Source organism: Pan troglodytes, chromosome 2 (genome assembly GCF_028858775.2).
Source record: "Pan troglodytes isolate AG18354 chromosome 2, NHGRI_mPanTro3-v2.0_pri, whole genome shotgun sequence".
NCBI classification, from domain to species: Eukaryota; Metazoa; Chordata; class Mammalia; order Primates; family Hominidae; genus Pan; species Pan troglodytes.
Window position 1 is genome coordinate 59,013,771 of NC_086015.1, and position 22,064 is coordinate 59,035,834.

Here is a 22,064-nt window from a genome sequence, read left to right on the forward strand (position 1 = left end):
CAATGGGTGGATTATTCATGCTTCTCCTTTTTAGACCATATAGGGTATCTTCCTGACGTTGCCATGGCATTTGTAAACTGTCATGGCACTGGTGGGAGTGTAGCAGTGAGGATGATCAGAGTTTACTGTCATCACCATCTTGGTTTTGGTGGTTTTAGCCAGCTTCTTTACTGCATCCTGTTTATCAGCAAGATCTTTATGACCTGTATCTTGTGCTGACCTCCTAACTCATCCTGTGACACAGAATGCCTTAACCGTCTGGGAATGCAGCCCAATAGGTCTCAGCCTCATTTTACCCAGCCCCTATTCAAGATGGAGTTGCTCTGGTTCAAACACCTCTAACATTCCCCCCCTCCCTTTTATAAGAAAACCCTTAATCCTAACGGTTGCAGAGGGATAAAGATGCATCTTCTGTAACTTCTTCATGCTGATAGGGGCAATGCCATTCCTGCCTAACTATTGGGTCTCTTGCATTCAGGGTAGAGAGGAGCTCAGTCAGAAAGCATTGGTATGGCAAGGGCCGTTCATAACTCCGAGTTCTGACAAAAGATGATATCTAGAAGATTAAAAAGTGCTCAGTGTAAGACAACATTTAGTAAGCTTGTCCAGCATTTCTACACAAAGAGTACAATAGCAATGTATTCCAAAACAGTAAAACAAAATAAGTAAAATTATCCCAAGTAAACTAAATAAGGCGTTCCATGAACTGGGCAACTGTTGGAACCAAGCTGATATGAGGTTGCTAGCTGATTCCAATACATGCCCAGAATTAGAATATTGATCCAGATTTTTACATTACCCATCCCTCTTGTTTCTTCTGAGCAGCAGTCAAGAGATCACTGGTTGGTTCACAGGAATAAACAGGGTTGGCCTAAATTACAGCAAAAAACTTAAAATCAACTGATGAGACTAGAACTTAATAACAGGGTATACCACAGTTCTTGAAACATAATTGTTCTCTCTTTAGTTTCCCATTTTTGCTGGAGACATATCATAGTAAGACTAATTTGCTTTATTATACTTGGCCTGATTATTTGTATACAGTGCAGCAAGAATAATTATTTTTCACATAGGCTTTTAAATTTGTCTTTGATGAAATTTTGTTCCATAGAGGGAATCTCAGATAAGACTTTTTTTTAAAGCCAAGCCTAGCCATGGGTTTGTACCCCAGATATCTATGAGTTGAGTAAATTCTTCTCCTCTTGAGGTCCCAACATAACTTGGGGCTCCTGGGCCTTTCGGAAGGTGACATTCTTTACTTACCACAGGTCAGGAACCCTGTACAGGGACTGTGTAGACAAGGTATGGGGCTAGTTTTTTTCAAGGGGGCTCTTCTTGGCTCTCTAACTCAAGTTTGATTCCTTAAAGGTAAACACACCATTCCAGTCAAAGCCTTGGTAAAATAACCAGTTTCTCCAGTTGTATCCTATTACAATAGAAAACAGATTCTTACTGCATTTATGCAAATAACTATATTGCCATAAGTTAAGATACTCTCAAATAGTTTCCAAATTCTGGAGGAACCAGGTAGAGAGAAACAAATATTCTCTAAATTTTTTCGCAGAAGTATAGTTTACTCAATTGTTAAAAGCTGTAAATAGCTCAAAAGAAAAATTTTCTTGGCCCTGGAAAACAAAAAGGATCAGCAATGTTTTAAGCAAAAAAGTAAAAGAAAAAATATTACTTCAGTTTTTTATTAGTTCAGTTCATGCAGTTGACTCCTATTCTGCTTGAACAGAACTACTGTTCTGTCATGAACATTTCAGCTCTCTGTGAGAGTCCTGAAAGTTTCTTCCTCTATTCTAATGTCACAGTCTCCAACATTATCAGAAATCTGTATTCAATAGCACCTGTCAGAGTTCTATAGTTGATTATAAACCATCTCTTGAAGAAGATTAAAACAAGACAACAGTTGTCTGTGGATGATAAAAAGTCTTAGGACAGCCACTATTAAAGCCACAATTGATAAAGAAATTTGGTTACTTCTGTGGCATCCAAATCTTACATAACAATTATAACTATTAATAACATAAAGTAAGCCATGTTAGAATTATAGGGCTTCTTATAATTTTGGAACACATACTAATAACACAACTATATAAATATATCCCAAAGAAAGCCAAACACTATTTCACATTTGATAATGCTTCCTGTTATGATTTTTATACCAAATAAGCCAAGTTTTACCTTTGCATTAGTGTACTATTAATGTTAAATCCAATTCTTAATAAAACCTTATAGACAAATGTATTCAGTCTTAATCAGTTTGACCACGAGGTAAGATTTTCATAAACCTTGTATAACCCTTTACATTTTTTTTGTGAAAGAGCAGATCAGTGTTCTAAGAAAAACCTGTTGTGCTTTTATTCCAGTGTTTAATTTACAGAAAAACTGAATACTACCTCTTTAACTTTAGTCAATGTCCACACACAGAATTTCTTTTACCATTAATTTTTTACAAACCTTCCACAAGTCATTCAAACTTTTAGCTTTATCCTAACTTAAAACAATCCTTTAACCCTTTAATCTAGGCATAAAAAAATCCACCTTCCAAAATATATTCTACTTTTCTTACACACCTTGAGTGTACAACTGTTTCCTTGGTGGTCTCAAATACATGTTACAGTGTTAACTCTTAGCAACTTTTACTTTTGGTAAAAACCTTGGTAAGTAAGGGATTTTAATTATGTACTAGGTGCCTAGCCTAGGACACCATAAGGTCTGACTGTTTCCAGCATAACTAGAGGGCATGACTCTCCATATGTCCCCAGGCCTTATCTAGAATCTAATGCTGCAAAATAGGGAAGCTGAACAATTTTCAAAAATCAAAGAAGCAGTTTATGACCTTAAAATATTTAGCAAAGCTAATATCTGACTTGCATAATTTAGACCAAATGTTTACACTTTTGAAGATATTTTTATTTTATCAATAATCTTTAAAACTATCTTTATTTCCCAAAGATTACTAAAGTCACCTGAACTAAAAGACATTACACTTTTTACTTTTCTGACAATATTTGATTTAAGCACCTATTATTTTTAAGCCAATGAATCAAAGCTCTTTTATATTACACATACAACACATATAAATACACAGACAGGCAGAAGATAAAAGACTCATTCCCTAAACCAGGAATTGAACCCTGAACCCATGCTGCCATTGTGAAAAGAGAAAGCACAGTCACATGGTTACAAGGTCAAGTTTCCAAGGACATACAAGACAATAGGGAAATGTCATCCAGTTTTTTTTTCTTTTTTCAGGGATGTGCAGCAAAGTTTTTAACTGACCAGTTTGCTGCGCCTTCTTGAACAGTGGGCTTATGGGAGTCCTAGGCTCGCACTCTATCCTAGAGTACCCCTCTTTTATGACAGAAGAATACAGAAAGACACACACAGCACACCAGATTCACTACAGTTTAAGACTAGCCTCACAAATCCTTTTTCCCATTTATCAAAACTTTACAGAGGATTTTTTACCTAACAGGATAAATGCTTTACAGAGAATTTTTACCTAAACAGTGATTTTTACCATTCATTCAACCCATTGGGAGCGACGGGGAGAGAAAGAAAGAGAGGAAAAAAGAGAGAGAGAGAGAAAGGGAGGGGGGTGGGGAGAGAGAGAAAAAGAGGCTAGAAGTCTGACTGGTAAGAAATGTTTACCCTTTTATTGGCATCCCAGGCTTCTGGGTTCCCTTTCCCTGAGCAGCCGTAGTGACCGGGCTGGCTGGACCACAGCCCTGGGAGCCAAGCCGCAACACAAAGGAAAATGATTTTCCATTCTGGCCAGAGCAAAATACATGTGACAAAACACAGACATTAGCCCCTTTGCTTAGCGCCCAGTATCAAACTGGCAAGGCTCATACTTGCCCCCCATTGGGTCCCATCATTGTTAATCCAACCTCTGACCAGGAGTTTCAACTTGTTGCCTCTGGGCAAGATGGTGGCCCTGGGTAACAGAAAAGATAAGAAAGGTAAAGGAGAGAGAGCAAAGCATTGCCTGTGGCAGGGTGGGGAAAGTGAAGAGCTCAGGGAGGCCAGAGAAAGACCCAGCTATTGCAGTGAAACTGAAAAGTTCAGGTGGCCACTTGCCAGTAGTGAAGGGATGTTTTCTGGCAGTCCCATCAGCTCTCAAGTTTCCCTTTTTCGGGGGAGGAAAAAGCTCCCCATGTCCTGTGGTCCTGTACATGCCTTATCCTGTCACCCATAGCCCTTAGCAACAAGTGCAAGACAGATTAATCCAAAGAGAATAGTAGTTAACATTCCATAGTGCCAAACCCATTCTTAGCTGAGAGGGACTTTACTGAGAGGAGCCTCTAACCCCCTAAATCCTAGGAATGACTCTAACCTTCCTAAGTTGAGCCTTGAACCCAAGTTTGATCAAGCATCTTTGCCTTTCATTAATAGGAGCCTTTAGCCCACTCTGCCTTAGGAGAGACTCTTAACTCCCCTAAGTTGGGCCTCTAACCCAGTCCCATCCTTTACCCAGGTAGATGCACCCCACTTACCCAAAGTCAGTCAACTGGTGCATGCAGATGATTTTCCTTTGGGTTGGGGGTCTCTTCAGTCTCATCCATCTGGGATTCACCAGAAAGATGTTACTGGAAACGGGTCCTGATCCAGACCCCAAGAGAGGGTTCTTGGATCTCACGTAAGAAGGAATTCAGGGCAAGTTTATAAAGTGAAAACAAGTTTATTAGGAAAGTAAAGGGATCAAGAATGGCTACACTGTAGGCAGAGCATCCTTGAGGGCTGCTGGTTGCCCATTTTTATGTTTTTTTTTTTTTAATTATAGGCTAAACAAGGGGTGGATGATTCATGCCTCCCCTTTTTTAGACCAATAGGGTAACTTCTTGACATTGCCGTGACATTTGTATACTGTCATGGCACTGGTGGGAGTATAGCAGTGAAGACGACCAGAGGTCACACTCATCGCCACTTTGGTTTTGGTGGGTTTTAGCCGGCTTCTTTACTGCAACCTGTTGTATCAGCAAGGTCTTTATGACTTGTATCTTATGCCGACCTCCTATCTCATCCTGTGACTTAGAATGCCTTAACTTTCTGGGAATGCAGCCCAACAGGTCTTAGCCTCATTTTCTCCAGCCTCTAAAGATGGAATTGCTCTGGTTCAAATGCTTCTGGCAATGACATTCAGATCAGCAAGGATACAGAGTTGTCTGTTATGACCCAATGTAGACTAGGTTAAAACTCATTGTAGTACTAGTATAATCTAAGACATTGCTGTCCAGAAGAACTTTCCACAACGATATAAATGTCCAAAAGTGTAGTCACTAACCAGAGGTAGCTGTGGAACCCTTGAAATGTGACTTGTGCAACTAAGGAACTGAATTTTTAGTTGCATTAATTTTAATTAAGTTGAAATTAAATTTAAATTTACATAAGGCTGGTGGCTACCATATTAGAAACACAGTTCTATGAGATTGCTTCCATGATGCTATCTCCTGACAATGGAGAAAGCTTATCAAGACTCCCTCCAGGACCAAGGTAGTGTCCCTGAGGCCAAGAGCTTCTTCAAATAGCAAAGCTGTGAACAGGTTACTCAAGTAATTCATCTGATCCCTTTGTATAACCAGGAGAAGCTCTGCTGTTCACCAGAGCAGCCAACTCTTTTATAAGAGGTGCTAGCAGGGCTTTTAATTTTCTGTTGATTCTGCACAGTCACTGTCTACTAATAAAGGACGGACCATTCTGACCAACTCACTGCTGCCCTTTTGTGCCTAACCAAAACCACCCCTGTGGATAGGCAAATGTCCCAGAAAACATCAGCCCCGTGGTGGCCTGGAGCTAGGCGGAATTTAGCTCAGAGTAAAGATATGTTACAAATTAAATGTTGCAGTTGGTATGTAAAGCTGTAATAAATAGAAACTGAGTTACATCAAGGACGGAATTAAACCTTAAGTTTAAACTCCACAGCACTGTAATTAAAACTTAGCCTGTAGCAAATCATTCACTTGAGATTAAAGTAGTGTGGGGGAAGCAGAGGTTTGGGCTTACCTTGCTTTCTACAATTTATAAGTCTGAGCTACCAAAAGCTAACGGCCCTGCCCCCAAATCCCGCTCCCAATTAAAAACACAGTTTGAAAACCTTTAGGAGGCCTGAGGGGCCCCTTTAACAGAAGTCTGCCCCTTCCCCCCTGCCTCAGTCTATGAACAAATTAAAAAATATTACCTGGTCCCCTGATGGTCCTCTGAGCTGACACGGTGTTTTCATTAATACATCATTAGAGTAATGACATTGTGCTGGCGTTTTGCTTTCAAAACAGCCTGCACTTCAACCGCCAATACAGGCTTGGGGGCTTCTGAGCACTTTGTTCCTGGGAAATATTATTCAGGTCGTATAAAGAAAAAAAAAAAGGAAGACAAACTGTAATTCATCATTTTTTAATGCAATTTTATTCCAATCTGGATCATTCAAGACTTGTTCAGTCTTTTATTTTTGTTAGTTTTGCAAAGTAAACACCGGGGTTATCTTAACCATGGCCTTAAAGCCTAGAACCATCAGGCTTTTGCAATTGCCTGAAAACAATTGCCTTCCAAAAAAATAAGTTTGTCTCAGGTTGGAAGTGTGTCATTCTGTTTAAAAGCAGTGTGATGGCCCGAAGTTGAAGCTGTTTTTTTGTTTTTTGTTTTTTGTTTTAATTTTCTAGACTGTGAATTGTTACCTCATAGACAATAATGGATTTATTTTGGTGTCTGAAGACTACACACAGGTGAGTGAAAACTTTCTACCAGCTCCAAGTAAGGAGCTCAGAATGTGCTTGGGTCAGGGGGAACAAATTATGGTGTTAAAACTTGGAGACAATGATCTTTATTTAGGAGGTAATAGCAGGAGATTATAAAACCTTATTTCCATCCCTCTAAGAATGCCACAGTCTGCTTCTCAGCAGGCCCCAAAGAGTTTTTACCTCCCACTGGGGGGTGCAGGGGGGTGACAGTGCCCAGGGTCTGTTCTCTCACTCATAAAATGTTCAATTTATAGAACTCTTAGCCAAAGAGTTGTCTGTGCCACATAAAGAACTTTTGCCTCGAGGGTGGGGTGCCTTAAATAGTTTGGGCAACTTTAAGGTTTTTTTCCTTCCGATATTTCATCTTCATATGTGTGCACACACATACACGTATGTTTCTACATAATTATTGTTTATGGCTTTCGTTCTGGTTTTTGCTTTTTAAAAATCAGTTATCTGAGTTCAAGGATTAACAGCTTGGGCTCTCAACACCAAGGGACAAGGGTCCAGAGATAGAAGAGGAATATTCTTCATTTGACTGCACCATGTGCAGTGTAGGGGTGGGAGGGAGAGAGATGAAAGGAAACCAAGCTATGGGCTTGAGCACAGAAATCTCCACTCTGCCTGGAAATCAAAATAAGAGTTAAAGTCAATGGTACTGTAAAAGAAAAACAAGTTTTTCCATTCAAATTTTCTGCATTAAAACTTTTCCTGCAATTAGAAATTACATTAACGTATAAAAAAAGGTAAAATACAAACAAGTTCAACAGTGCATATAATAAAGTATCACCATCAGAGGAGGAAGGTGGTTTCTGATGTTAGCTCTCTTCCTTAACTAGTTTTGGGATCATCAGCAAGTTCCTTAACTTGTCTAGACCTCTAGATAGGCTCTGTGCAATGAGGATGGTTGACAATGTAAGGTTTCTTCTAATTCAAATATTTGAGTATACTAATACATTATAATGAAGTCTCTTTTAAAACATTTAAAATTCTTTAGTAGTCAGCAGTATGATAGGTTCACTGCTTAATCAATTAGTTAATTGTCCTTAAGTGTGGCTTCTTAGGGTCTGAAATGAATGGTTTGGTAATTTATAAACAGGGGCTCCAGGAAACTTGAGGAATTGTGCTTTCATTTCCTGTCTTATTTTATGAGAATGTTGTAGGATTTTCAGTGCCCCTTGGTTGCGCTATTGAGACTCAAAATGCCCATTCCCAGTCTCCTCTGATGCTTTACATCACTAGACATGGGACAGTCCATGGACATTAGATAGGATGAATGGGCCCATGAAACAAGGCCAGTCCCTGAGACAGCAGGAAAGTCCTTTGGCCTATAGTTATATGCCCTGTTGGCTGGGAGGAGGAACATAGGCATTCAAGAATCTATGGAGCAAGAATACACATTAGTTGCCTGGAGGGAGGAGCTCTAGTCTTCTGCTCTACTCATGTAGGGGTGAGAGAGGAATGATCCCGGGGCTCAGGAAGGGTGCAGTGGATGTCTTCCGGGGGTGAGTCCTGGAGCAGCCAACAAATGATGGAAACAGTGTCTCTGTTTCAGCCATGAGCAGCCATGGCCACTACAGATTCTCTGCTCTATGTCTCCATGGAATAAGCCTGCAATAGACCCAGTGAGTTTGCCAGCCTGCTCAGCCTGGGCTTGTTTGATGTTGTCTGACTTCCTGTGCCCCAATTAGGATAATTCTTCATCTAACAACCAGTTTCATTGAAACTGGCATATTACACACACGAAATACAAATGTCCTTCTTGCTCCTAGCAGTAGTACACGCCCACAGAGTTTGCAAAAGTTTCCAAGTTTCCCTGTAGTGAAAAAGGAAGTGGTCAATATTCAGTCAGAGAAATGTTGTTTCCTTCTTCCTCCTTTTCTCCCCCTTTACATTTTGCCAAAGTTTATATATATGTCTTGCTACCTGAAAACTCCCAGGAGTGTGGTTGAGGTCACTCAGTTAGTTGCAATGGAATTGGGGTTTAGTTAATACAAAGCCTACGGAATTTACATAATTTGGATTCTTATTGCAGTGCCCTCCACCCACCCACCCACCCACCCACTCACAAGCTACAAATCTTCAGAGCACCCAGAGTAGAGATGGGGCTTCTCTTCTGGTCAACACTGGCTCATTTCAGCATGTTGGCAGAAGGCCCTTGCTGCAGGCTCTGTTCCATGCACTGCATACGCCCTCCCCCATGGGACACCTTGCATGATAGTGGCTCCAGAAATTCAGAGGGCATGCATGAGGATGTTAATTCTTCATTCCACCAAAGTCTGCAAATCTTGGCCAGCACCAAGAAGTAGACTTACAAAAACATCAGCCTGGTGGTGGGGAATGACTGCAAAGCTTCGAATGACCTTAAGACAGCCTCAGGTGTGGGGTAGGCCATTAGAAGTCTCATTGGCCATGCTGTCTCCTCAAGGGGCTGGATAGTCTTACTCTTGGTCAACATGTCAACTGCCTATGACAAAATGAAAGTGATCCTCAGAAAGTGATTCTGAGAAAGGATGGATTCTCAACTGCAGGAACTTTATTGGGCTGATGAAGTGGACTGCTGTATTTCCCTAAACAGGTCGTCCAGGAATTATAAACAATTCTTTTTATTAGTGCTTAGGAAGCCCTCTCATAGCCTGTTTCTGCCTAGATGAAGTAGTGTTTTAATCACAAGGGATTATGTGCATATTACTACCTACTCCATCCAAGGGTAGTGGGGTATGTGTGTGTGCACATGTGTGTGCATGCGTGTTTTAATTTCAGCATTCAGCATGGGTTACGCAGCCCCCTCCCACGTACTGTGGAAGCATTCACATCTGCTCACTAGTTTGCTGTGTAATCCCATGACTTCTCATGACTGTTAAAACCTTTTCCACTTTCCTGAAAACCTGCCTTTTGCTCCTGTCAGTTCCAGGACACAGACTGTGTCCCTTTTCATTTCTTCTCTCCTGTTGGGGCACATTATTTATCTACACCTCCTCATATGTCTTCTTCCCCATAGACTGGAGACTTTTTTGGTGAGATCGAGGGAGCTGTGATGAACAAATTGCTAACAATGGGCTCCTTTAAAAGGTAAGGGTTTTATGGTCCACTGCATTCCCCCCAAAAGTTTTCCTAAATAAAATAAAACAAGCCAAGGTCAAATAAAGCAAGCCCAGACTTGACCCCGTAGCTGGTTTTTACTTGTGTTCATGCTCCAAAAGATCTCTCTGAAATTCGATGCCTCTTGCACGAGTGTTAGAGTGTCAGAGTCTTAGAAACTCAGTTCACAATGAGTTTCCTGTTCACCCAGCAGAGCGTTTATTGGAGGCCAGTATTGAAGTAGGAGGCTGCACTGTGATGTGATTGTGTCAGTCTGAAGCAAGTCACTGCGAAGAAGTAGGAAAGGTTTTCACCTGGCCGGAAGGGTGGAGTGTATTTTGTCTCCTATTGATTAACCTGGGAAGCTCCCTAGAAATCTGGAACTTGGGGATGAAAGGTGGTATTTAGAGACTTCTTGATGTTGTTTTAGACAATCAAGTGAAAATTCTCAAAATCCGCTCTTGATGGAGGTAAGTTTAAGTCTGCTTCTGGAAGAAAACCTAGATGGTGCCAAATTCCACAGGTGGCAGATACTGACTACTCATCCAGGTGTAAGAACTCTCGCTGATCCTGAATAAAGCTTGTGTAGAGCAGCTTCCTTACGGCCCCATGTCCCTCATGGGCAGGTCAGCCATGCTCTTGGGAATACCTAAACTTCTGGGAAAAGCCATCATCCCATGAGATCAGGTGTTAGAATGCCTCCCTGGGGGTCCATGCTGTCTCCCTTCCCTTGGCCTCCCAGGAAGAATGTTAGCCTTTCAAGTGGTGCTTTAATGGGCATATTTGATGCTGTTAAATATATAATGGCAGGAAATGCAAGGATGGCCCTCCAGCTTCCCTGAGAGATCCATTGCACATCGGTGGCCAGTGGGTAGGCAGGCCCCTGGTTTATTACTCTTCTGCAGCTGAGTGGCTAGGAAGTGTTAGCTCAGGAAATCAGACTTTTAAGCTAGTCAACAAGACCAACTGAGCACTTTGCTGAAAGCAGGGAATTCAAAAATGATGACCCAGTGTTTGAAATTCCATAGCTTGTTTGTGCCAGAAGGGAAGAAAAAAAAAAGAAATGATATAAGAACCTGGCCTAGCGCCAGCACTTCTGCAATCTCTGACATACTTGCTTGCTCTCAGGCCTGCCTGTAGCAGATCGTCCCCTCCTGCTCCCTTCCCTTCTAAAAAAAATTCAAGTACAGTTTTCTTCTTTGCTGGGAGTCATTGTACACATGCTTGAAAACTCTGCTTGGATCTGGGCTGGAGTGGCTGTGGAGTTTTCCACCACTTCTTCAAGCTTCCTGCAGCAGCTCCTGGCCTGCCATCCACGGCACCACTGACTTTTCCTATCTTTATGTGGATGTGTGCATTTGTATCATGTTAACTTCTTTTCAACTTGGTGGGGGGAGGAGACAAAAGATGAGGAATAATCGCACACGTGTTTCTCATTTGAAAGCACATTTTTCAACTTCTTTAACAAACCTATTTTTTCCTCTCCCTCTTGGATATTCCTTTCAAACTGTTTGGTGGGAGAAAGAGAAAGGGTGTAATGGAATTTTGAACCTCTAGTCTTCTCCTTCATGTGGGTGAAGTACAGTTGGCATGAATCTAGAACTTTCTTTTACTACAAGAGTAGCCAACATATTTGAGAAAAAGGAAGGGCTGGGAACTCAGTTATTACAGCAACTGCTATCATCCAGGAGCAAGTTGACAAACCTCCTGGGCTTCTTTGACGGGCCTCCTCACTGGGGCCAGTAGAGCATTGAGAGTTTGATTTTTGGAGTCAGACAGACCGGGGTCAAATCTAGGCTCTGACATTACCAGCTGCTTGATTTAGTCAGATTACCTCTCCAAACACTGGTTTCTCTACATGGAAAATGAAGATGACAATAATTACTTCCAAGGGTTGCTGTCAGAGCTAGTGAGATCATAATAAGCATAAAGTTCTTAGCACAGAACTTGGCATGTATGAAGAGCTCAATTAGTTGTGAGCTGCAGCCGTGATTTTTGTTGTCGATCTTCGTTCTGTCTTGAATTTGCTTTCCACTTAGCACCAGGTATTGCTTCATCTACATTTACACCTCTCCCTACAGGCTTCCTATGACACCATATGATGGGTCTCTGGTGTTGGAGGACCATAGTCCTTGCAATCACACATTTGTGCCGTTGCCTTTCCCAGCATGCCGTGCTTGCTCAGAGCATAAGGTTGACAGTCCTGTCATTCAGAGAAGATCTATAGTTCAGAAGCAGTGAAAGGATATAGTTGGCTGTAACTGACAGCACTCTGGATCAGAAGTCATGCACCATATTGAATTGAGCCCACCCTCAAACATGGGTTACATGAAGCTGCGTTGCTCTGGTGCTGTGGTTAGCCCAGGTGAAACTCGAGATCAGTTTACTGTGCTGACCCCTCATCTCAGCATCTTGGACAGTACCGGGCTGGCCCTCAGTTTCTTTATCTGATAGTCTTATACCCAGTCCTAAAGAAACAAATTTCAGACCGGGTGCAGTGGCTCACGCCTGTAATCCCAGCACTTTGGGAGGCAGAGATGGGTGGATCACTTGAGGTCAGGAGTTCAAGACCAGCCTGGCCAACAAGGTGAAATGCTGTCTCTACTAAAGATACAAAAATTAGCTGGGCATGGTGGTGTGTGCCCATAATCCTAGCTAATTGGGAGGCTGAGGCAGGAGAATTGCTTGAACCTGGGAGGCGGAGATTGCGATAAGCCGAGGTCATGCTACTGCACTTCAGCCTGGGCCTGGGTGACAGAGCGAGACTCCATCTCAAACAAAAAAAAAAAAAGAAAGAAAGAAACAAGTTTCATGCACAAGAACTCCACAAACCATCTTCTCCAGAAAGACAGAGCTCCAAGAGGAGAGCACTACCTCCCTTCATAGCCTCCCCTTTGTTTCTCTGTCTTGGTCACTTTGCTGCCTCTCTCCAGGGAAGCAAGGTGATGCTTGTCTGGGTGACAGCAGACCTCTCCCCTGACCATTCTGACCACTCACCTCGTGACCCATTGGCTCTTCTACCTGACAGTGCCATCAGAGGGAAAGAACATCCACTTCTGGGTCTGTAGTGCAGGCAGAAGGAAAACCACTGATTTATGTGAACAAATTAACAACTTGAAAGAATTTTGAGAAAGTCTCACAGCAGCGTGTGAAACAATCTAAGAGGCAAAATTGACCACTCTTGGGCACTTTAGTTGACTCTTTGACCTGACTCTAGCCAGCTTACATATGACCTAGTATCCAGGATCCAACTCACAGACCAATAGGTTCAGCAGCATGACAGTAATAATCATGGCTGCGTTCGCTGAGCACCCACCAGACTCCAGGCTTGGCTTGTCCTTGACAGATCTTACCTCTTTGCAGGCTTTCCAATAACTCTGAGACGGGCATAAATAGGACCAGTTGCACAATTTGCAGGGCCCAGTGCAAAATAAAAATGTGGGGCCCCGTGTTCAAAAAGTATCGAGTATTTTTTTTTTTTTTTTTTTTTTTTTTGAGACAGAGTCTCGCTTGTTGCCCAGGCTGGAGTGCAGTGGTGCAATCTCGGCTCACTGCAACCACCGCCTTCTGGATTCAAGCGATTCTTCTGCCTCATCCTCCCGAGTAGCTGGGACTACAGGTGCACACCACCATGCCCAGCTAATTTTTGTATTTTTAGTAGAGACGGGGTTTCACCATGTTGGCTAGGCTGGTCTTGGACTCCTGACCTCAGGTGATCCCCCCAACTTGGCCTCCCAAAGTGCTAGGATTACAGGTGTGAGTCACCATGCCCGGCCTCTTGCAACTATTAAGAGAAAATCTAGTCTCAAAATCCTTTCATTAGAATTTGTTTACCCCTGGTAATGCAAATTCAATGTTGTCATGTATCTAGGGAAAAGGGAGAAAATACAGCCTGTCATAGGAGTCTTCTTCTTTCAAGGTTCCTGACGGGGCCTTTGTGATACTCTGGACTTGAAATAAGAAGACTTCAGGTTGAGCACAAGATTCTCCACTGTGTGGCCATGGACGGTGTCGTCAGCCTCTCTGAGCCTGTTTCTTCATTACCAAAATAGGGACCTCAATGGATTTTCTGAGAATTAACTAAAATACAATATGTTAAAATGCTTTTCAAATTGCAAAGCCATTGCAAACAGGAGATAAGAATACCTTTTGAGTAGAGTTCCATATGTTCTTCTTATTTTCCAATTTTCTCCTGTTTTGTTTTGTTTGTTTGTCTTATTTTATCACTAATAACCCCCAAAGGATAGTTACTACATAGCAGTTACCTTTACAGCACAGTGTTGGGGTGATTCATGGACCTGAACTCTCTTGTGCGTTAGCATCCCTGGGGACCTTTAAAAACACTCCAAGTTCAAGCTGCAGCCCAAGAAATTGTATATTAAGTTGATTTGGGGATGTTGCCCAGGCACTTGTACTCTTTAAAAGCTTCTCTGTGATTATCATGTGCAGCCAGCATCAAGACACGAGGTTAAAAGCATGGTAGCAGTCTAGCTACTAGGTTCTTAGGAGTCACCTGATCTCTGCAGCAAAATAGGATGAAAATAGTTATTCATATACCTACAAGTGAGGGATATATGGAATGATATGTGAGTAACTGAGGTGTCCCCAGCTTGAAGGTACATACATGCCTACAGCCCACCCTCCTGAGTGTGGGCACTCAGCCTCCTTCCTGGATGTCTCCCATTGTGACCACAGGGGAGATCCCTGCAGGGCACAATCAGCTGGCACAAATGAATCATATCGCAAAGTGAGAGCTCCTGGCGGTCCTCTCTGATCCACGGCTTTTACCTTTCTCTGTTTCCTCTGTTTCCTCTGTTCTTTCTCCTCTTTTTAGACTTCTAAGCAATGTCTGAATCCGTCTCTTCCTAGAGGGAAGAGCCCCCAGCCCATCTTTTTGAGGTCAGCTTCTTGGATTATCTTCTTGTCCCTGCATCCTCCCCTTAGTGTGTGATGGGAGGGGCCCCCACCTTCAGTGTCTTGATGGTGCTTGTGTTAGTCCGTTCTCACACTGCTATAAAGAAATACCTGAACAACAAGAAAAAAAAAAAAAGAAAGAAAAAAGCAATACCTGAGACTGGGTAATTTACAAAGAAAAGAGGTTTAATTGACTCACAGTTCCACAGGCTGTACAGGAAGCATGGCTGGGGAGGCCTCAGGAGACTTACAACCATCACGGATGGTGAAGGAGAAGCAGGCATGTCTTCACATGGCTGAAGCAGGAGGAAGAGGGAGGAGGAGATGTGCTAAACACCTTCAAACAACGAGATCTCGTGAGCACTCACTCACTCACTATCACAAGAGCAGTACCAAGGGGGGAAATCTGCCACCATGATGCAATCACTTCCAATCTGCCCCCATGATCCAATCTCAGCCCCACCTCCAGCATTGGGGATTATAGTTCAACATGAGATTTGGGTGAGGACACAGATCCAAACCATATTAGCACTTTACTCTCCTAGAGGCCCCTGGGGGGCACTGGAACCACTGATGCTAGGGCAAAACACTAAGCACATAGACAGCAAGGATAACACTCTGGGTTAATCTCAGGTAGGGCACCTTGCTCCAGCAAAATATCTAGCAGATTGCTAGTAAGACATGAAAAAGCAAAGGCTCTTCCACCCTTTTCCAATTCCTCTCCTCCCTTCCCCTTGTAAGTAATGTAATACATCTTGCCCGAGTTCTGCGGAGCTGGGCACCAACCTGGACATTAAGTGCCATTTGTTACATAAGAGGCACAAATATGACTTTTAGGACATTTGAGCCAGGGAGACCGAAGGGAAAGTTGAAATGAGTTCAATATGGAGCCCAAGGAAAGAGCAAGAGCCTTCAAAAAACAGGTAAAGAAAGAAATCTTTACTGAAGGATGAAAATGTGGCTGTTATCAAATATCCAGAACTTGAGGGTTTACCCTGGGTTTTTTGTTATTACCAACATACTTGTGATTTCTGGAAAGACCAAAGGCTCTTCCCTTGTTCTTTGTCTATGTGATTATGCTCGAGGCCAGAAAGACCAATGGAGCACACCTGGCCCTTGGCTTGCCGGGAAATGGACAGCTCTCAAATAACTTGTTTTTGTTTTTGCTGTCAAGCCACCAATAGTACCTATCTTTCATGGCCATTGTCTTATCTGTCTCTCTCTCTTTTTTTTTTTTTGGTTGCAACTGCTTGTGTGTGTGTGTGTGTGTGTGTGTGTGTGTGTGTGTGTGTGTGTTTTGTGTGTGTGTGTGGTTTTGCATGGTTTTCCTTGTTTGTATTTCTGCTGTGCTTGGTGCAACACGCTTGAGCTTTTACCCATCCAAGGCCATTCATATTTTCCCTGTGGGATCTGGCAGATGTCCTTGTCGCTGCACCCCACAAATGTTCGTTAACATGGCTGGCTTGTGTGGAATTCCCTGTGGCAGCTTCTGCTATTTAAATCACCTTTCTAAAAGGTAACACATCCAGGTAGAATCCAAGATCTGTATCATTTCTACTCCTGTCTCTGTGTGGTGGGACTTGGGAGCTTTCCCTGTCTTTGGTAATCACATTACACTTCAGCGAGTGCCCTGGCCTTGGAGTGTAGAGAGTGTTAAAGGAGAATTCTGTTATGTTTGGATGGCTGCTCGCCTTTAATGCCGACTGCCCCGCTGATGTCTAATACTCAACAACTCATGTAATGAGTGTAATGGCTTCGTGGCTTCCTGCTGACCTGACCATGTCCTCAGAATTATGCTTTGTCAGAGGTGGCATTGAAGGGAACAAGGAGACAGATTGGCTTGGACAAGTATATTTCTGGGCCAAACTTTCTGGAATGCGGAGACATGGAGCTTCCAATGAACCACTCTTTAAAATCCAAAAGCTGCTGCTTGAGCATCCCCAGTTACAGCAATAGCAGTAACTGCCCTCATCTTCGTCATCATTCAGTCTGTCTCACTTATTACATACTAACTATAGGCAAGGCATTATTCCAGGCAGTTAACATGCATTACCTTAATTAATTCCCATCACAATTCCATGAAGTAACTACTATTATTATTTCCATTCGACAAACAAGGGACTAGAAGTGGAGGCTCCCAGCAACTTGTCAAGCTCTCTCACAGGCACGAGTGAGAAGACAGAATTTGAACTCATGTCTCTCAGATTCCAGAGCATGTTCTCCTGATAACCATTCATGTCTTCTCCATAGATGGAGCAGACTAGCATATCTTCTGCAGAGATTTTTCTTTTTACATTCATATTTGCTCTGCCTTAAGAGATAGAGAAAGAAAGTCTTTCTTTTTACTTATTTATTTATTTTTTCTTGAGATGGAGTTTCGCTCTTGTCACCCAGGCTGGAGTGCAATGGTGCAATCTTGGCTTACTGCAACCTCCGCCTCCCGGATTCAAGCGATTTTCCTGCCTCTACCTCCTGAGTAGCTGGGATTACAGGTGCCCGCCACCATGCCCAATTAATTTCTGTATTTTTAGTAGAGACAGGGTTTTGCCATGTTGGTCAAGCTGGTCTTGAACTCCTGACCTCAGGTGATCCAACTGCCTCAGCCTCCCAAAGTGCTGGGATTACAGGTGTGAGCCACTGCACCTGGCCAAAGAAAGTTTTTTAATCAAACTTGGAGTCCAGTGTATTAGTTAGAATTGGTCCAGCCACAAATAACAGGAAAATCCAAATTAACAGGGACGACTTAAAGAACATAGGAGGTTTTTTTTCATCTCTTACGGTAAGGAAGTCTAAAAATACTAATTTGGGACCCTCATGTTACAGACCCAGGACCACAACTTTTTCTTCTACCTTTCTCCAAGATGGCTTTTAAGTTCAAGGTTACCTCATGATTCAATGTAGCTGCTGAGCCCCAGCCATCACATCTGCAATTCAGGCTTGCAAAAGAAGAGTTCAGGGAGTTCCAAAAGCTCCAAAAGGCCAAGTTTCAAATTCCTTTTTAATAAATGCTTTAAATAAGATTTTTAATGTATTAAGCAGCCTCCCATACAATACTTGTGCTTAATCACTTGGCCTTACCTCACTACAAAGGAACCTGGGAAATGTGCATATTAAAAAGTCAGAGTTCTGCTCACCAGAAGAGGAGAATAGTTATTGTGAAACTACTGATAGTCTCTACCACATCCAGCATGCCCCAGTTTGCTTCAAACTATATGAGTCCTCTGGCTTCCTCTGATAACCCCTTTGGAAATCCTTGAGTGATGGGGCTGTATTCATAACTCTTCTCCTAGTCTTCCCTCCCCACAGCATGCCCAATGTGGTCCTGAACACAAATTGTCATAGCCACCTTCTAACCACCTGTCCGTGTGCCTGCCTGACCCCAGACAATGGAAGTAGGAACACTCAATAACACCTGTTGGGTTTTATGAATAATAATCATAACAGCAGCAATACCAACACTCAGAGGTACTAACATTTATTAAGCCTCAATGACATGCCCCACACTGCCAAGTGCAGTACAGGCATCATTGTGGTGCAGTTGCTATGAAATATAGACCTGGCTTCATGAATGTGGCAGAGCCCAAGGACGCTTCCCCAGAATCAGCTCTCCTGCTTCAAATGGGTTTTGCATTAACTCATTCCCAAAGCAGAATTCAGCTTTTTCCTTCTAAGGAGGCAAAAGAAATTTAATATTTTCTATATTGAATTAATTGTGATTCCATTTTCCCCTTCAGTTTCGTAAGTGAAGCTAATTTCCATGGGAGGGGCTGCGTGAATGGGCAAACCAGCTGGCAGCTAGGTGCATTTACTGGGCACCCATGAATTTGATCACTTGCCCCAGGAGCAAAGCAAATGCGGTTGGTAGAGCAACATCCGCTCTGAGTGGGGACAGGGACTGTCTTGATGCTGGAAGTTTGTTGGTCTCCCCAGGGCCACCTTCTTTCAGAGGACCCTCTCTTCTTGGCTCTGGGGCACTCACACTTGTTTATCAAATCAGTGCTGCTCTCCAGGACAATGGGAAACTGTTTATCCTTGAGGTTTGCAGGCGGCACCTCCTATTTGGTGAGTCAAGGAAGTACCCCTGAATGTGTCCAGACTGGTACTAAGCCCTGGGAGGATGTGTCTGGGTTTTAAAGTGGAACCAACCCAAATGCTCATCAATGATAGACTAGATAAAGAAAATGTGGCACATATACACCATGGAATACTATGCAGCCATATAAAAGGATGAGTTCATGTCCTTTGCAGGGACATGAATGAAGCTGGAAACCATCATTCTCAGCAAACTAACACAAGAACAGAAAACCAAACACCGCATGTTCTCACTCATAATTGGGAGTTGAACAATGAGAACACATGGACACAGGGAGGGGAACATCACACACCGGGGCCTGTCAGGGGGTGGGGAGCAAGGGGAGGGAGAGCATTAGGAGAAATACCTAATGTAGATGATGGGTTGAGGGGTGCAGCAAACCACCATGGCACATGTATACCTAGGTAACAAACCTGCACATTCTGCACATGTATCCCAGAACTTAAAGTATAACAAAACAAAAAATAAATAAAGTCCAGTTCCTGCCTGCAAGCTACTTACAGTTAAGGTGAGAGGGGAAGAAACAACACAAGAAAATGCAAGTGAGGTATATCACATTCTAAAATTCATGGCTGTCAAACCTGTTTGCACATTAGAATTCCTTGGGGAGCTTAAAAAATAGCCCCACCCCAGACTAATGAAATATTGCAGATAGGAGGTGAGATGCTCAGGTATCATCATGTATATAAAATTACTTTGGCCCGGCTCAGTGACTGATGCCTGTAATCCCAGCACTTTGGGAGGCCGAGGTGGGGGAAGTGCTTGAGCTCGGGAGTTCGAGACCATCTTGGGCAACCACATCCAGCACGTACATCCCCCCACCCCAAAAAAGGAAAAAAATTAACTAGATGTGGTGACATGCACCTGTAGTCCTAGCTATCCAGGAGGCTGAGGCAGGAGGATCGCTTGAACTGAGGAGTTGAAGGCTACAGTGAGCTATGTGCCACTGCACTGAAGCCTGGGTGACAGAACAATACCCCATCTCAAAAGAGAAAAGAAAAGGAAAGAAAATGTATTTGAAGTTCCCCAGGTGATTCTAAAGGGCAGCCAAAGTTGAGGATCACTGTTTTAAACAAATGCCAATGTGTATGCCTTAGGAATTGAGAGTGAGTTTACATCCAATTTTCCAGATTCTTCTGATGAGGCCTCATCAGAGGCCCATGAGATCCCTAAGGAGCAAGATATCCCTTGGGAATTCATGTTTGGGAAGCAGTTTAAGTGTGCAGCTTTAAACTATGAGACCTGGACTAATAATCCAGCCCCTTTGATTACTAGTGTGCTGATAATCTTGGACCTGTGACTTCATCTCTCTGAGACTTAGTTTCCCCTCATATAAAATATGACCATCAGAGATAATGTCAACACTGCTGACAGAAAGTAATCAATTAATTCTTTTTTTTTTTTTTTTTTGAGATGGAGTCTTGCTCTATTGCCCATGCCCAGGCTGGAGTGCGGTGGCACAATCTCAGTTCACTGCCACCTCCGCCTCCTGGGTTCAAGCAATTCTCATGTCTTAGCCTGCCGAGTAGCTGGGACTACAGGTGCGTGCCACCACGCCAGGCTAATTTGTATTTTTAATAGAGATGGGGTTTTGCCATGTTGGCCAGGCTAGTGTTGAACTCCTGACCTCAAGTGATCGGCCCACCTTGGCTTCTGAAAGTTGTGGGATTACAGGCGTGAGCCACCACACCTGGCCTTTAATCAATTAATTCTTATGGTTACTGTTCTTCTTACTTGGGTAAGATACTGATGGGATTAATATCTCAGTATCTACAATTTTGTTTCTCTTTATATTATCAGCATCTGTTGATGAAAGGTGTTGATTTGGTGCCAACAGACCCTCTGCTTAATCCACCCACCAAATGAGTGACGCTTTCTTGTTGCTCCCCATTCAGTGTTCAGCAGTGAACCCTGAGAGGTCCTGATAGCCTGTGTGGTTTATTCTTGGCTAATGATGGGTGCTCATTAGCTAAAGTTGGTTTTTGTTTTGTTTTGTTTTGTTTTGTTTTTTGAGATGGAGTCTTGCTCTGTCGCCCAGGCTGGAGTGCAGTGGCGCGGTCTCAGCTCACTGAAAGCTCTGTCTCCGGGGTTCACGCCATTCTCCTGCCTAAGCCTCCCGAGTAGCTGGGACTACAGGCGCCTACTACCATGCCCGGCTAATTTTTTATATTTTTAGTAGAGACGGGGTTTCACTATTTTAGCCAGGATGGTCTCGATCTCCTGACCTCATGATCCGCCCTCCTTGGCCTCCCAAAGTGCTGGGATTACAGGCGTGAGCCACCGCACCCGGCCAGCTAAAGTTGTTTAACTAATTTCCAGTTGGAGGGCTCAAAGGCAGTAGGACCAGGGTTTTGTAAATTCACTGCCTCTGCTGTGTTAGAGACACTGCACCAATCTTAAAGAACAGTGCCATCTCTGCAAGAAGTTGCTGTGGGATGAGATGATGACTGATACGAGCAGGAGAGAAGGGAGAGCACATTTTGAATCTTCTATTAGCACTCCTATCAACAGGTTGAGCTTTCTACGTTCCTGGCTTTCTGAGATGTAAGAATGAGTAAGGGCTTCCCATGGCGACGGTCTCTTTGTTAAGAATTTCCTATGTTCCTACCCCATGCCTTTTCAATTGCAAGTTGAAAGCTGCCCCCAGAGGACACATTTTATAGCGCAACAAAGAAGACATATTTTTACATGCTACCTTAGTGAGTCATTTTGCTTCTCAGACTTTTCAATTCGGAATTGCTTAATTATGTCCCATGATAGGTCTCTATGTCAAATGCCTCCCTTGTCCTGTTTTTAGGGCTGTATTTGCAGACATTAAGCTGTTTCAAGATTGTTTTTAGGCCAGTTGTTTAGCCAAAGTGAGCTAATTTGATGAATCATTACAGGAAAATTACCTGGCCTCATGGTACATAGTAGGTGTTTAATAAATGTTGAGCCCCACAGTTGCTAACCACCCCTAAATTAGCCAGCCTAAATTAGCTGAGCTTATGCTGTTAAAATGCAGCCTGCTAATTCTTAGAGCAAATATTTTTCTTGGTCAGGATTTTTGTCTAGTTGGAAAAGAAAGAACAGTATCAGCAAAATGGCTTTAAACATGTCTTAATGTCATGAGTTTATCATCCAAGGCTCTACCCAGCATGGGTGCAGGGCTACCAGGCTTTGTTTGCATTGCTTTGAGCTGCTTCTTCAGAGGCCGTATCTGCCTTCTGTCAAAGTTTAAAGTTTCAAAGTTC

General features: G+C 42.9%; 1 protein-coding gene across 3 annotated transcripts in view; it reads left to right on the top strand.

The window, feature by feature from the left end:
- Window positions 1–22,064, top strand: part of CACNA2D3 (calcium voltage-gated channel auxiliary subunit alpha2delta 3) — a 943,155-nt gene that overhangs the window by 849,241 nt on the left and 71,850 nt on the right. For 2 of the 3 annotated variants that reach the window (XM_016941319.3, XM_016941320.4), the window contains 2 exons: window positions 6,666–6,728; window positions 9,745–9,815. In XM_016941319.3, coding sequence (XP_016796808.3) covers window positions 6,666–6,728; window positions 9,745–9,815 — 134 coding nt within the window. The remainder of the gene's footprint in view (window positions 1–6,665; window positions 6,729–9,744; window positions 9,816–22,064) is intronic. The other variant, XR_008546971.2, reaches the window with a different exon arrangement.